The sequence below is a fragment of the Meles meles genome, chromosome 9 (genome assembly GCF_922984935.1).
Source record: "Meles meles chromosome 9, mMelMel3.1 paternal haplotype, whole genome shotgun sequence".
Taxonomy (NCBI): Eukaryota; Metazoa; Chordata; class Mammalia; order Carnivora; family Mustelidae; genus Meles; species Meles meles.
The window spans coordinates 78,726,663-78,742,904 of NC_060074.1; the positions used below are offsets into that span (position 1 = coordinate 78,726,663).

Sequence of the window (16,242 nt, forward strand, 5' to 3'; positions counted from 1 at the left end):
AGACTCCCTGCTAAGTAGAGAGGACTCGATCCTGGGACTCCAGGATCATGAACCAAGCTGAAGGCAGTCGCTTAACCAACTGAGCCACCCAGGCGCCCCCAAACTCACCTTTTTAAGGCTATGACAGCAGTATCTAGAAAGAGATGCACCTGCCCTAGCCATTTGAGAATACACCCCAAAGAGCAAGTGGCCAAATTACCCACTAGCAACCATTCGGCAGCTCAAAAAGCATACAGTCTTCACGGGGGGCAAAAGTGGCAACTCTTCTGAGATTCCAGAAATTGCAGGGGCTTGAGTATTAGCCAGAATGTCAGGATGATCTCTTACTTTAAAAAGGAAGAATTTAGAGGAATTATTTACTATTTGGGGAAATGATTGTTCCAGAAAGAATTTCATTCTGGCACGATTGCCCTGGTAGAAGGAAGCACAGCACCATTTTGCTTCATAAATGTTTTATTTTCAGCATGCCATAGCTTAGAAATTTGGTTCTGCTAATATGAAATATGTAAATTGAAGAGAAGAAACTGGCTAGAAGAAGGAAAGAAGGAAAAGTATCAGTTGTTCCCCCAAGGTCCCTGGGGACACTGCAGCTTGGTTAGTGAGATTGCGCATGTGGTTCAAAAGTAAGAAAAACTGCTCTCCTGACAACCAGAATTCCTTTTATTAGGCATATTTTACTGAGCATTAAACAGCACAAATCCAAATGATAGAGTACAGGCCTGTAATTCAGTCCAGCTTGGGTGTGAGTGCACATACACATACACACACACATACACACAGGCACACCCTCGCACATTTTACCATCTTGCAAACTACAGCATTTTATAGAGCTATGTATCTTTCAAAAATAACACCCGGTGCACATGCATTCATACTTTCTTTTCCTGGTCAATGCAGCAAGTCAAGATTTATTTTTAAAGGTGGGGGGAAAAAGACTCACACCAATGAGTTTATTTAAAGGGTAGCAAATTTAACAGCGCTACGCCGATAAGAGCAGATGTCTAGTTATAATTCGCTTCCCCGATGCTGATTAATATATTCATAAACAAACCAAATGTATTGCCCAAAGAAAAATGCTACTGTTTACACCCCAACAGCCACTGGTTTCAGTGGTGGTTCTCAATCAAGCGAAATGTTCTTTCCCCAGCTCCTAGAACTATTTATTTTGCTTCCTGCCAATCTTGCAAATAATTTATCTTGTGTGTCGTTTCCTCATAAATGCTTCCTGGTCCTTGATTGCCTGGCCTGTGTGGCATTTGATTTCAAACTGCCATTTTACCTTTATAAACATTCAGAACTTTTAAGCGTGAGGAGAATGCCCGAAAGGCATGTGAAAACAAGGCAATTGCAATTAGATAAGCAGACTGTTTTACGGCATATCTAGCGTTCTGTGGATACTAGAAAACTCTCTTTGCATCCAATATTGCATTCCCGATCTGGGTGCAGAACAGCAAATTAACATTTACTTCGGCAAAGAGGCCCTGGTATCAACATGTTTAATTTATTATTATTGCAAAGAACAGTTTTCCCAGGATTAGTGAAACAGAATACATATATTTAAGGATCTGCACTCAGACCACAAAAAAAGAGGTGGGGGGAGGGAAGAGAAAAACAGAAAACAAGAGAGAAAATAGAAGTAATATCAGTTACCACATGATTTTTGTGGTGAAAAATAGAATATGGCGTGCAATAGTGCAATTTTCCTTTGCTGGTCCAGCAATGCAAGTCTTAATAGGAAGTCCACGGATGTTCTTTCTGCATTTCAGGATTTAGTTGCGTGCTTGCCGGGGGTTGGAGTTCCTGCCAGACTTCTGACTCTGAGTGGAATCACTATGGCTAGAATCACTTTTATTCAGTCCAAGATGACGGAGCTTCATATCCCAGCGCTGTGAAATTTAAAAAAACATTAAACGGTCACAGGCACATATTGCCAGGGTTATCATTTCTATTATTCTAACAACTTAATAAGACTGCAAAGTCAGATCGCAAAAGCATTTTCCAAAAGTATAAAATTTTGTTTTCCTGTGATGCTATACAGACATAATTCTCTGATCATAAAAGAGTATAAAATTTGTTATCAGATCATGCTATACAGACATAATTCTCTGACCATAAAAAGCACAAAATTGGCCACCTAGAATATGTCAGCCATGTTTTCATATCAATCCTTAAACTTAAAATTTCCACGTCAGATGGTGACACAAGTATCTATCCAAACCTGTGGATATTTCTGGAGGTAATATACATAAGTCTGGCAACGAATGGAAGACACTCAGACACTTTGAAGGGCTATTTTTCATTTTCTCTGACGATACGTCAGAACTTAGCCTTTTAAGACATATATGATTTAAGCAGTGAAAAAAATGGAAATTTGGGTGGCAAATGGGATCTCTTAAAAATGTATTTCCAAGGGGCACCTGGGTGGCTCAGTGGGTTAAGCCCCTGCCTTCGGCTCAGGTCATGATCTCAGGGTCCTGGGATCGAGCCCCGCATCGGGCTTTCTGCTCAGTGGGGAGCCTGCTTCCTCCTCTCTCTCTCTCTCTGCGTGCCTCTCTGCCTACTTGTGATCTCTGTCAAAAAAATAAATAAAATCTTTTAAAAAAATGTATTTCCAAGTAATTTCTATCAAGTGCAACAATCACAACAGATGAGGGTCTACACTCAAAGTTGTACAAAGCAGACATCCACAATGTTTCTAATACCCATAATCAAATTCACTAATATTCCATATTAACAATGCCAAGAGGGTCTACATGTAAAATAATAAATTAAAAGGAAGTTATATTTTGGGTATTACAGGTAGTGAATAAGGACTACGGCAGTACTTTACAAATTTTGATAAATATAGAAATAATCTGGAGATACTGTTAAAATTGTAGATTGTCATTCGGTAGGTCTGGGATGGGGCCCAAAATTTTCATACCTAAAAAGCTCCCACGTGATGCCAGTGTTGCTGGTGCAGAGACCACATTGAGCGGCAAGGAGCTGAGGTCAGAGCTGAGGTCAGAGGGCCCAAATTCAAATTCTACTTCCACCAGTTACTGTGGAAAATTTCTTGAACTTATTAAACCTCATTTTTATCATTAACACATTTAAATTAATAGAGCATACTAATAAGACTGTTCTGAAGCTTAACAAATAATATATAAAGGGCTTAGTACATAATAAATTATCATTTTTCATTTACTACAAATAATTCTTTATTCTAGCCTACTTTATTACACAATCTTACTGTTTTTCATATTAAAAAATAGTCTGATTCCCAACTCTCCAAGGCAGACCAAATATTTTGATTTGAACATCCTGCTACACCAGAGACTTAGGTAAACAACAATTTGTATGGCAAAACCATAAGAAGGTCTTTATGAAATTCTTATTCTATTCACTGAGCAAAAAAGAAAAGAAATTAGCTGAAAAGGGCAACTCTTATTTGGGAAAAAAAAATGGTATCCGCCTTAAAACTCTTTTTCACAACCTCATATTGACAGGAAAATTAAAGTAAGAATCTCAGTAATTCTAAACAAAAGAGACTTTCTACCCAAGATCTTTAGCCATGAGTATCTGCATAGGAATTAAAAATTGTTCACATTTTGGTTTAATTCTTCCCTTTAACATGTTTAAATCCAGACTGAGAATATAAGGGTTTCACAGTAACTCTGTGAGTCCCCTGTAGAAAGCAATGGAAAATATGTTTGCATAAGAAATAGGATAAACCAGCCATGTGTCCTGGGTCTTTACATGATGGTCACTGTTTGGGTATACCAAAAGAGAAGCAGAAAGCCTTGTTACATGCTTTGTAGCAGGGATGTTGAAAGCTCTTCCAACTGGTACAGGAATTTAGGACAAATTCCTGTTCTGCATTAGCAAGCAGAAAACCAAATTAAAAGGACAGTAAGAGATTCCAACTTCCTGAAAAAGAGCCATTTTTTTAATAAACACCAAAGTAACTGAAAAGAGATACAAATGGAGAATTCCCACAAGTCTGAACTTTAAATACATTTCACTTTTGACAAATATACTGGGGGGAGAAAAGAACTTACCAAAGGGTAGTTTCTCCCTGAAAAATAATGCCCTTTACATTTTTGCAGGTCACTTAAACTCAAATGTGTCTGCTGTGTCAAGTGCCAGATGTATAAGATAAACTGCCCAGGGGTGTTTAACTTACCCTGTAAATGTTTCCCAAGCCTTCAGACTCACAGAAGGAAGGGGATGTATTATGTTTGGTACAATTCCCACTCTTTTTTTCTCCCTCCCTGCCCACTACACACACACACACACACACACACACACACACTTTTCAATTCTTTGCCATTCTATGCATACATTCCTTTCTTTGAGACAGATTTGCTTAGTATAGTAAGAAGAAATGAAACCTTCTAACTTTCTATAATAATTTACTGTGATTTCTAAAAACACATCATTTCTAGAATCTAAGAATCATTGGCTTATAAATAAACCTCCATTACTGCTATAAAGACTGATTTGGTCAGATCTCTTACATACAGATGAATGTAGCTGCAGCTTGTAGAACTGGTGTCTATGAATTGAGACAACATTGGTAGTTTCCTGCCCATCATTTATTATCCCCTTCTTCTTTGACTCACAGAACTGCAATTTGTTCAAGGAAGCAATATGTCCAGCTAAAAAACAACACTTGCCATCTTCTCTTGCAGGTAGGGATGGAAGGGAGACTAAAACCTAAGTATAAATTGCCAGATGGGACACTTGGAAAGCCCTTTATACCTCCCCTTTTTTCTCTCTAAAATATAGGTGTGATGCTGGAGGTGGGCAGCCATCTTGTGACCTCCAGGTGAATATGAGCATGGAAGCAGTTCCCTTAAAAATGGCAGAACAGGAAGTAAGGAGGATCCTGGAGCCCTAAGGATAATGTGGAGCCACTCAACCGGGACTAGACTAACCATAGTCAGATTTCTCATTGTGAGAAGATTTATTATGGCTAAATCTCTGATACGTTACAAAGAACTCACTCCTAAAATTAAATTGACATTAAAAACAAACGCCATCCTCAGAATTTGAGACCCAGACAGAGAGACAGACAGACACATACAGACACATACGTCTCAGCTTTAAGTATTTCTCATGCTCTTAAGGGCAACTCTTTCATGTAAATGACAAATGACTATTTTTCTACTTTTATTTTTATGTATCACTTTGAACATAAAATACAGGCTTACCTTAACTTTTTTACCAAGTCGATCCTTCCATTTCTCAGCAATAGAACCTTCCACCAATAGTAATCTGTATTTTTTAAAGAAGCAACCATTTTTGAAAATTAAAATGTATTACTGAAACACACAAGGAATCATTGTCAAGAAAGATTTACTATTTATTCTAGAGTAGGGCAGGCAAGTTTTAGAGCAGTAATTCTTAACAATCTGGGAATTATGGACTCCCTTAAGAAGAAATGAGGTTATGACCACTCTCCCCAGAGAAATGCACACCCACAAATTGCACACATACACTTTTCTATCCAAAACATTATATTGAGGGACCCAACTAAAGCCTATCTCCCTAGAAGGTAGACAGAGCCCCAGGTAAGAACCCCAGAGTAAGAGGTCCACAGAAATGCATAGGATAAAAGAAAAGAGAAGCACAGCAATTATTCTGAATCCTTAGGGAGTGAATTACCTGGAGCGTTCCTCATCTTCATAGCCCATGATGATATACTCCTCGTTAACATTAAGTGGAGGACACAGGCAGCCAGAGCTGGTATAAAGGTTAATGGTGTCCCTTGGAATGTTTACCAGAGAAGCCTTTAGAATCTCCTTCACCTCAACTACAACAGTCACGTCATGGCACTTGGTCTTTACTTCTTTAACTTTAGCCCGAATGACTGGATAAAAGAAAATAAAGCTTATGTGGTAATATGACACACAGTTATTCCCTAATCAAAAAAGACAGGTAGGCTCCTTTCTAGTCAATTCATAAATGTTGACCAGATTTTTTTTGCCTTAGATGGTAGTGAATGACACACTACATAACACACCTGCCCCTTTACTCTTCAGCCCTGATCACCTTCCAATTCATGTACACATACGTATTTGTGTGTGTGTGTGTGTGTGTGTGTGTGTAGTCATATGTGTGTGCACGTATTTCATTGTGAGAAATCCACTTAGATAATCAAAGGTTGAGTGACTCTGATGTGATTTTCCTCCAAAATTTTATTTTGAATGTGTACATAGGTGCTTTGAGTTGCTGCCAACAGGAATTTATATTAATTTCACTCTATGTAATGTATTCACTCTATATATTCACCTGGTATTTGATATGTTTTGTTTCTTTCTATCAGATGTATTAATGGATTTTCTAAAGAGTTGGGGCCTCTTTAGTGTTTTAAAGTCCTGTTCTACAGTGTTCCCCAGCTGCTTCTGCGACCTCTCCACCTTGCTCATCTTAGGGGCTGTTCAGGCACCAGCTCCTTTCTCCTTCGTTTCAGTACAGATTATCTTTTATGTTCTCCTGTAGGTATACTACATTTTCTTCTTGAATAAGAACTGCTACCACGAGATCCTGTTTCCTCCATGTGTTTTGAAGTTAGACCCCCCAACATTCCCTCCCTTCATGAGCTATGGAACATGGTCTACTAAGTTCATTACATGATGTACCTCACTCAACGGAAATCCTGACACCCAATGTAGCTCACAAAAGCCACCTTCACTTCTCAGTATAAAGATGAACCCCCTTAAAGTAACCAGCTCAGCTGCAAAGTCAAAGTATTTGACTCAGAATCTACAAAGTACGGTTCTGCTTCTAATCTGTATATTCTGTCCTCTGGAAGAGCCAAATGTTTTAGATTCCTCCTTCTGATAAATGAGCTTGTCTTCCCGCCCCCCCCCCCCTCCCCTTTAAGGAGGGCTTTGAAAAGGCCTGCAAAGAAGTAAAAATGTCAATTAGCAAGAAGCCAGGGGCTTTTGGCCCAGCTCTCTAGTCCAATATTCAGGGACATTACAGAGAGGAAGACAAAACGTATCTAAATGAATCCGCTTTTTGAAAGCCTCTTAGGCATGTCTCTGCAAACCACTTTCATCTGAGTCCCTTCCCACAGATTTTAGGGTCTTCTGGACTACAGAGGAATGGAAAAAAGTAATCCTCGAAAACATAAAGCCAGTAATAAACCATTCCTCCTATCAGTGCCCCGACTTTATACAGAAATGTTCAATGTTCCACCAGTAGGACATATGGATGAGAGAAATTAAGTTGCTGATTCTAAAAACTTTAGGACAAAACCTCATTTTTGCTCCACAGGTATTTCAATTTCCGGAAAAAATATGACGACTACCATGAACGAAATAGAACTACCCAGCTGTCCCTGCTTGGTGTTAACTTGCAAGCAAAGGAATCCCTTCTTCGTGTTCTCGCGTCTATATTTTAACAAAAAAATAAGATTGCCTTTTTTGAAATGGCGTTTGGGAGATTCAGATGATAAATTGACAAGCCTGGCTCGCAGACATTTTGTTGTGTCCTGGTTTATGTAAATGTGCTTCAGAGCCTCCATCAACTCTTAGAGATTAGCAAACTGTGCAAATGTTTTCTAACTAATGATTTATTTACCCAGTGTGTCTACTATTTTCATTAGAAATTTTTAGCACATGTACCCACTCCAAAATAAATACCTCTCTACAAGACTTACTTTATTATTCAAGTAATTTGGTTAAAGCTCAAGAGCTTTTACTGAATTAATCTGAATGAAGCAGAGGTTGTCTGAATTATCATTTACTCACACCCCCACTTTGTTTTCTCATTAGACACAGGCAGACACGTGATAAAAATCAACATATTTTAAAATTTAAATTGCATTTTCCTTTCAGAGTTCTTCCTTCTACTTAATCATTTGAGTGCTTGCCTTCCCCCCCCCCCCCAAAGAAGCTTTAAGTAGTGGCTACATACCCATGAAAACCCTTCAACTATGGGCAACCTGGTTATTGTTTGGCTATGAAGAAGAAATGATCTCCTTCCCACTAATTGTGACTTGTATTCGATTTTACGTTATAATGTTTACTCAGGCTTGTAACCACTCGTATTTTCACTTTTAACCAAAATAGCAGGACCAACTGCCACAGCTCTAAGAAAGTGAGATAAAGTAAAAATTTATAATAAGAGAAGTAAAATAAATACAAAGTCAACTAAATTTCCTTGAAATAACATTTTTTATTACGCTTTTGCTTTTAGTATAACTATACTTAAAAGTTCACATCACATTTTTCAGTCTTGAAAAACTATCTCCTAAAAATTGAGACCTCCATTTCCCTGTGATTTTTCACATCAGTTGTTAGAGGAATGGGTTCTCAGATGAGCAGCCAGGCATTTGACTTTTCAGAAAAACATGACCTTCCAACCTTGGAAAGCGCTTCTACCACTGACTAAGAGAAATCAGATTCCTCTTGAGATGAGTAGTAAGCAAAAAATAAAAATTGATTTCATTGAAGAAAAACGTGGGAAACTAGTACATTTATTTCAAAGAGATTTATTTACACGGAGAATTTTCTACTTTATACCTTCTAAGACATAGTATTTTCATAGATACCAAAAATTACTCTTACAGAGTCTTAACCAACTTCTCTCTTTCCGATTCCCAACAGTATAGAAATAAAAATAAATCTGTGCTGTATGTCCTCTATCCTCTAAAAGAAGGCACATAAATTCAATAATAAAATTCTCATTTTAATAATGTTTCCTTTAAAAATCTATTTAATTGTCATATTTTAATTCATTGGCTCAGCATCAGCAATCTTCTCCAGGGATAGTCACATGAACTTTATTAATCTCATAGATGCTAGGGGGGGAAAAAATCACAATAAAATGGGACACCTGGGTGGCTCGGTGTTTTAGGCCTCTGCCTTCGTCTCAGGTCATGATCCCAGAGTCCTGGGATGGAGCCCCACATCGGGCTCTCTGCTCAGCAGGGAGACTGCTTCCTCCTCTCTCCTCTCTCTGCCTGCCTCTCTGCCTACTTGTGATCTCTGTCTGTCAAATAAATAAAATCTTTAAAAAAAAAAAAATCACAATAAAATGCCTATCCATGACAGCAAATGTTGATTTGTCCTTTATTTTATCAACTGGAAAACTCTGAGCCTTTCAAATATAATAGGAATTGATCTCTGTGACTCTGAAGCAGCCAGTGCCCCAAAGACCATTCTAAATAAGAAAGGACAATCTGTGTTCAATAATCACTGATAAAATTAGCATAATAATACACCTCCTGGGGCAGTTGAAAAAACTATGAAGGACAGTGTATAGGAACCGCCCAGCACAGTACCTGCTACAGAGACAGGAGGTTTTTCCTCCCTCAGTTAAGTCTGGCAGCTACATTTGGAGTGGTGGTTCTTCAGTTAATATTTTAACAGAATGTCACTTTTCCTGGTCAAGCTGGACAAAAAAAAAACATTTCCTTAATTGAATACTAACAACTTTTGCCAGTGTTACCGTCCAGTTCTGTCAGTGTGTTCCATGAGCTAGACTGACTGGAGAAACCAAGCTGTCCTCTATTACCCATCAGTCCCTTATGCTTCAAAGCGCTCCGGGGAAGCGGACTTCGAAGCACGACTGAAAACCAGGGCAGCTCCAGACACTCAGGCTCCAACCCTCCTTAGCCTGTCAGGGAAAGAAGCGTCCCTCCCATCTCGTCTGAAACGCAGCTCTGGGTACTTACTTACATGGTTCTAAGATGGCAGCAATGCAGCCTGAGCTGCTGTAAAATCAAGCATTTGTTAAGAGTTCTGCCCGTGAGAAAAAAGAAAAAAAAGAATTTGGCCCATGAGACATTTTAATTGCTTGGGAGGAACAGTAAACTTGTGCTTGAAAGTTGTCCTTGTTTGGTTCGAAGCCTTAATTTTAAACTGCCCTACAAGCTCATGCACAAGCGTGCGCGCACACACACACACACACACACACACACACCCCTTTCTCAGCACAGCAGTTTATTGGTCAACCATGAAGTTATCCTTACCGTAGTTGTAATTGTTTCGGAAATAGGTCTTCTGTGTAGCTCTAATAGGCTTACATTTGCAGCGTTCTGAAAAATACAACATTTTAGCTATAAGCAAAAATTCACCATGAGCTCTCTTTTTAGTCGTTCACATTTCTTGGTAAGATTTGATCCAGATTTGGTGGTGAAGAGGCTCTTCACCATTCTATGTGTCTGATCTCTTTCTCTTAGGACAACATTCATGTTACTTCTTTTTACCTAGACTCTTATTTAATGTCAATATGTTCATAAGCTTCTCCTCTTCAACAAACCACCCAAATCCTGAGGAAACCCTGTTCACTGCCACGCATGAAGAGGGCATGAACCCCAAATCCTGAAAGAGGTATGTTTAGTGCCTATGGAAGTAGAATCAATGCCTACTGAAAGGCAACTTCCTGCTGATGCTCAGGTAACTGGTTTGCCTCTGTGGGGTCCCACCTGCATTCATATATACTTTACAGATTACAGGTCATTTTTCTTTTCTTTTTTTTTTAAATAAAGAACCATTTTTAAAGGCACTCTCATTTTTATTTTTTTATTTTTTTAAATTGAGGATTTTTTTGTGTTTTTTTTTATTTTATTTATTTATTTGCCAGAGAGAGAGGTCACAAGTAGGCAGAGAGGCAGTCAGAGAGAGAGGGAGAAACAGGCTCCTCACTGAGCAGAGAGCCTGATGCGGGGCTCGATCCCAGGACCCTGAGATCATGACCTGAGCCGAAGGCAGAGGCTTAAACCACTGAGCCACCCAGGCGCCCCTACAGGTCATTTTTCTAAATACTAGTTCCTGATCTAAAAGCAACTCAATGAGATAGGTTTGATTACAACCCAGTGAACTTAGTAAAGTTCTTAAGAGCAGCCAAGAGACCCATCTAGAGGCCGAATAACTGCTATTTAACTCAATGATATTATTATATTTATTGGAAGAAATTACTATATACATAATTTAAAATGAGAAGTTCCATGCTTTTTAGATCTTGTGAGTAGTGACAAGAGTACATTTTATATATAAGACAGGTAAATGTAATTAAAGTTTGAATTGTCTCAAAATGTTTTATATATAGGATAAATCACTTAAAATCTTGGGAAGTGGATTACTATACTGTTTATATACTAGTTGATAAATATATGTCATATATGCATCATAACCATGGTAAGTTGTTAGTCATTAAAGTCAATATAAAAATAGAAAATAATACACAATTATCTCAGGAAGTGTTTTAGTTTATGTAAAGATTTCTTTAAACTAGTCTGCCTGAGAAAGCTTCATCAAACATAAATGGCATCTGTCTATGCTGTGACACAGAAAAAGGAAAAAAGAGCACATGAATCACAGAAAGTCAATAAAAGTATTTTGTTTAAGAAATGTTTTATGTTAGCATAGACAAATAAAAGACAGAAGCTTTTGATGACCAGCTGATATTTTCTAATCAAAATAAATTTTACTTGCAGTTGAACTTATAGATAACATGTTTTAAAGTAGCAGTCCCAAGAAGAGTATCAAGCACCATACTAGCAGCGTTTAAGTTCTAGAAATCACCATTGATGGGGACAGGTGCTATTCTACAAAGCAATAGTAGCAACGTCATTCTCATCCATGAGAGAGGTGAGGATTTTCTCACACTACACACAGCACTTCCCTTGTTCTACAGATAATTTTTAACACAAAATTTCTCTAGAATAAAGACCTCAAATAATTTAAGGGTAATTTCAATGTTGGTTGCTATTCTGAAGAAGTCTACTCCAATAATTACTTTCTTATTCATAAAATATTTATATTCCCATTTGTCAAAAAAGGAAAGATATCTACGTCTATTGTATAGTTGCTTTATTTTTAATGGAAATGTTGCAGTTTTTTTAAAGAGATATTCTTTTCTTGCTGAAATACAGTCGGCACAGAATGTAACATTAGTTGCAGGTATACAACACAGTAATTGGACAAGTCTATACATTATGCCATGCTCACCAAAAGTGTGGCTACCATCTGTCCCCACACGTAACTGTTAGAATACCATTGACCATATTTCCTATGTGTGCCTCTTATTACTGTGACATATTCATCCCATAATTGGAAGCCTATACCTCTCACTCCCCTTCATCCCTTTTGCCCATCCTCCACACCTCATCCCCTCTGGCAATAACCAGCTTGTTATCTGTATTTATGAATCCATTTCTGCTTTTTTTTTTATTTGTTTTGTTTGTTAGATTCCACATATAAGTGAACTCATATTTGTCTTTCTCAGTGTGACTTACTTCACTTAACATAATACCTTCTAGGTCCATCTATCTGGTCACAAATGACAAGATCTCATTCTTTTTTTTTTGATCAAGTAATATTCCAGTGTGTGTGTGTGTGTGTGTGTGTACCGCATATTTATCCATTCATCTATCAGTGGACACTTAGGTTGCCTCCTTATTTAGATGTTATGAATAATGCTGCAATAAACAAAGGGGTTCATATATCTTTTCAAATTAGTGTATTTGTGTTCTTTGGGTAAATACCCAGTAATGAAATTACTGGATCACATGGTGTTTCTAATTTTTTTTTTTTTTAAGTAAGCTCTACCCCCAATGTGAAGCTTGAACTCACAACCCTGAGATCAGGGTTTGCATGTTATACCAACTGAGCCAGCCAGGAGGCCCCCATTTTTAATTTTTTGAGGAACCTCCATACTATTTTCCACAGTGGCTGCACCACTTTACATTCCCATGAATAGTTCATGAGGGTTCCTTTTTAAGGAGAGCTATTCTTGAGATGAGACCTTTTCTGAAGCAATAACTGCTATGGTCTTTGGTTTACAAATTATTCTCACCCATTCACACATGGGGATTTGTGCTTTTCTAACATTTAAAAATAGATATTTCTTAAACATGATGCATGTAGATAAACTATCTACATATTTGTAATTCTTCAGAAATTTGCTCATACTCTAATAATAATTCTTGGCAAAACTATACCAACCATCACTGGACTGAGTCTAATATGATGTTGTTACCATACAACTTTACTTGAAGCATAATCTAACAGACTCCATAACCTTCCCAAGGAGATATTTTTCTAGAATCAAATCATAAAGTAATTTAGAAGATTTCAAGTAGGTATTTACATAACTATATATACACAACTACATACACAGAGCTAGGCCATTTCCTAATAGCTAAGGAGCAGAGCGATTATATTTTCAGAACTGGATTTGATTGATTTACAGTGCACTTACCTCTGCTAGTCTCAGGGGTGGCAAAGCCTTATCATAAAAGTGACACTTGCCATGCTTCGGTCCCTAGCTCTTGTTACAAATAAACATCTGCCTACCTGAAGTAACTAGTAGCTCAATAAAATAACAGAATAAAAGGAGAAGTGGAAATTTATATCTACAAGGCTCAAATATGGAAAGACTTCCTTTCACTTATTTATGCTAACTCAAACCAAACATATTCATATGAGAGCGTATTCATGAAAAATATATCTTAAATCAATTCTTCATTCTCTAATATGCTTTCACTCACATCTACATATATATCCCCAAAAGCCCGAGAACTGGGAAATTGCAAAGAATCATGGAGGGATATAGTACATGCATTATTCATTATGTTTCTGTCCCTGACACCCTAAATCAGATTGCAACAGCCTCCTTTTCCCCCCTTCTTTTAGTAAAAATAGTTAATTTCTCAGACTTCTTATGGAGCCAGAAATATTATCATCATTTCTACTTTAATTTGCTAATAATTTTGCTAGCAGTCTTCCTCTCCCAGCTTCCCAACTGCACAAGGTTTTTAAATTTTGCTTCCCACAGTGGCAAAATAAAATCTATTATTTACTGAGCTTTGCACAGAAACTATTAGATACTGATTCGCTTGCATTCCACTGTTGGGAAGAAAAGGTTCTAAAGGAACCGCCTTGGCATTTTTCTCTAAGGAAAATAATACAGGAATAAGTTAAAGGAGCAGGCTACAACAAAATTAAGTGACAAAGAATTCTTCAAATGTGGGGAAGATTTTATATGAACAATTCATTCTCCTCAGCATCCAGGATGGAATGTAACATCCTGACTTGTGGAATAACATAGCGTTCTACATCCCATGAGCATCCATGGGCCTCCACCTCTGGCAGGTCTCCCTCATGTTTTTGCTTGATTCTCTCAGGCGCTCTCCTAGAATCAATGATTTCCTACTTCTTTGCTAATGAAATTGAAGACTGTTCATCATCCTCAAACAAATAGGAGTTTATCACCCTCATACAAACATTAGTTTGCAAAATTAACATGGCTGAGCTCCACAGAAACTGGTCTGCAACTCAGAGGAGATGTCCCCCAATGCACTGTCTCAACAATGAGGTTTCTTTTAAACATAATTCAGAGAGGAAAGCAATCCTTCTTTATTTGAATTTTTGTATGTAAAAATGGGTTCATTTATTGATAATAGTATTTTTAAAGAGTCCTATGGTTTCATAAGATCTAAAGAATTATAAGTATCTGATAAAACTATGAAATCTGATTCTCAGTGGACTTTCACTACTTAGTACAATCTGTTTAAGTTCATATGTAAGGATGATACAACTTTCTAACCTTGACCTTTGCTTGAAATCGACTAATGCTGGGTCCAATCCAGAGCTAAAAGACTATAACTGACTTTCTTTGCCAGACTCTAAAGCCCCTGTAGTTTTTCAGGTACCATGACTTTGTAATACTACTATCTATGAGTTAGTATTTTTCTGCTTTTTCTAGAAGAAGACATCTTAGAGCTGTGTGCAGATTCTATTGTCAAAATTTACATGGGGATTAAAGAAAATATAATTCTGGGGCGCCTGGGTGGCTCAGTGGTTTAAGCCTCTGCCTTCGGCTCGGGTCATGATCTCGGGGTCCTGGGATCAAGGCCCGCGTCAGGCTCTCGGCTCAGTGAGGAGCCTGTTTCTCCCTCTCTCTCTGCCTGCCTCTCTGCCTGCCTCTCTGCCTGCCTCTCTGCCTGCCTCTCTGACTACTTGTGACCTCTCTCTCTCTGTCAAATAAATAAATAAAATATTTTTAAAAAAAAGAAAATATAATTCTATTTGTTTTATAATTTCCATTGTAATTCTTTCAAGATTGACTCATTCTTATCAGATTAGAATTTAAGCAATTTTAATTTGTACCAAATGTATTTTATGTTTTATATCTTGACATTTGGCCTTAGAAGCCCCCCTTGACTTCTTCCCTCCATTTTAAAAACAGGAGCAAACCACAACTTTTAAAACAGACAAAAAAAATAAAGTTTTACAATTTGAATATCTATATTCTTAACTACAACTTCTTTACTGAGATCCAGATCTATATTTGTAACCTCCTATAAGAGGTGTCGATAAGTATGCCCTTAGGTAATTTCAGACATACCTTTCATAGAATTATTGGGAGAATTAAATGAGAGAATACACATAAAATACTTATCATGGTACCTGGTATACCTGCCCCATAAATGTCAGATTTAATCAAGATTCACTGGGATTTTTAATTCATTCTATATAAAGACCATCTAATGATAAGAGAAGCACTACTTATCTTAGGTTCCTCACCACCTACAGAACTGTGGTGTCCAAAATTAAGCAATCAGGCGTTTCAACAGTACCAGATTCTGCTATTTTGACTCAGGTGGACCAAGGTAATTTCTGTCCTGATATAAGAAGTCCATTTAAATTGTCATGTACATATTCAAAATGAGAAGGATCAATCTTAGCAAGCCAAAATGATCACATATGTGACCATTCTAATAAGCATTAGAATGCAAGAGAATATGACAAAATGATTAATGGCATGTGGGTTTGAATCTCAACTCCATTCCTTCCCAGTTGTGTGACCTTGGGCAAGTTACCTTTGGCAAAACTTATTTCTAAATGAATACGGTCTACCTCATAGGGCTATTGTTAAGAATTTAAAGAGTAATTCACTTAAGGAATTTGGCACAAAGCCTATTACTTAGTAAACCACTCACTGAATGTTAGCTCTTAGCAATAGTGGTAATATATAAACAAACCAAAAAAATCCGAAGATATTTTATGCAAATTTAAGAGCAGTTGATGAAACAGAAGAGACAGTTTTCTAAAGAAAAATCATTTGCAAGTTGATTTTAAAATTAAAGTCAAAAGTTTATACTTAAAAGTTTTAAGTTTAAAGATAAAAATTTACTAAGTTTTTTCCTAGAGGTGAATACTTTTATATGTATTACATTTAGTTGGCGGGGGGGACTAGATTAAAAAAATAGAATTGAGAAATCATATTGGTATTGTGCTC

At 37.3% G+C, this 16,242-nt stretch overlaps 1 protein-coding gene across 1 annotated transcript in view; it reads right to left on the minus strand.

Annotated features, from left to right (window-relative positions):
- Positions 1–639: 639 nt before the first annotated feature.
- FRZB (frizzled related protein) overlaps positions 640–16,242 on the minus strand; it is a 35,294-nt gene continuing 19,691 nt past the window's right edge. The window contains exons 4-7 of the mRNA XM_046019914.1: positions 9,968–10,033; positions 5,650–5,854; positions 5,196–5,259; positions 640–1,886 (exon numbers count right to left, since the gene is read on the minus strand). Of these exons, the coding sequence (XP_045875870.1) occupies positions 1,770–1,886; positions 5,196–5,259; positions 5,650–5,854; positions 9,968–10,033 (452 nt within the window). The 3' untranslated portion in view covers positions 640–1,769. The remainder of the gene's footprint in view (positions 1,887–5,195; positions 5,260–5,649; positions 5,855–9,967; positions 10,034–16,242) is intronic.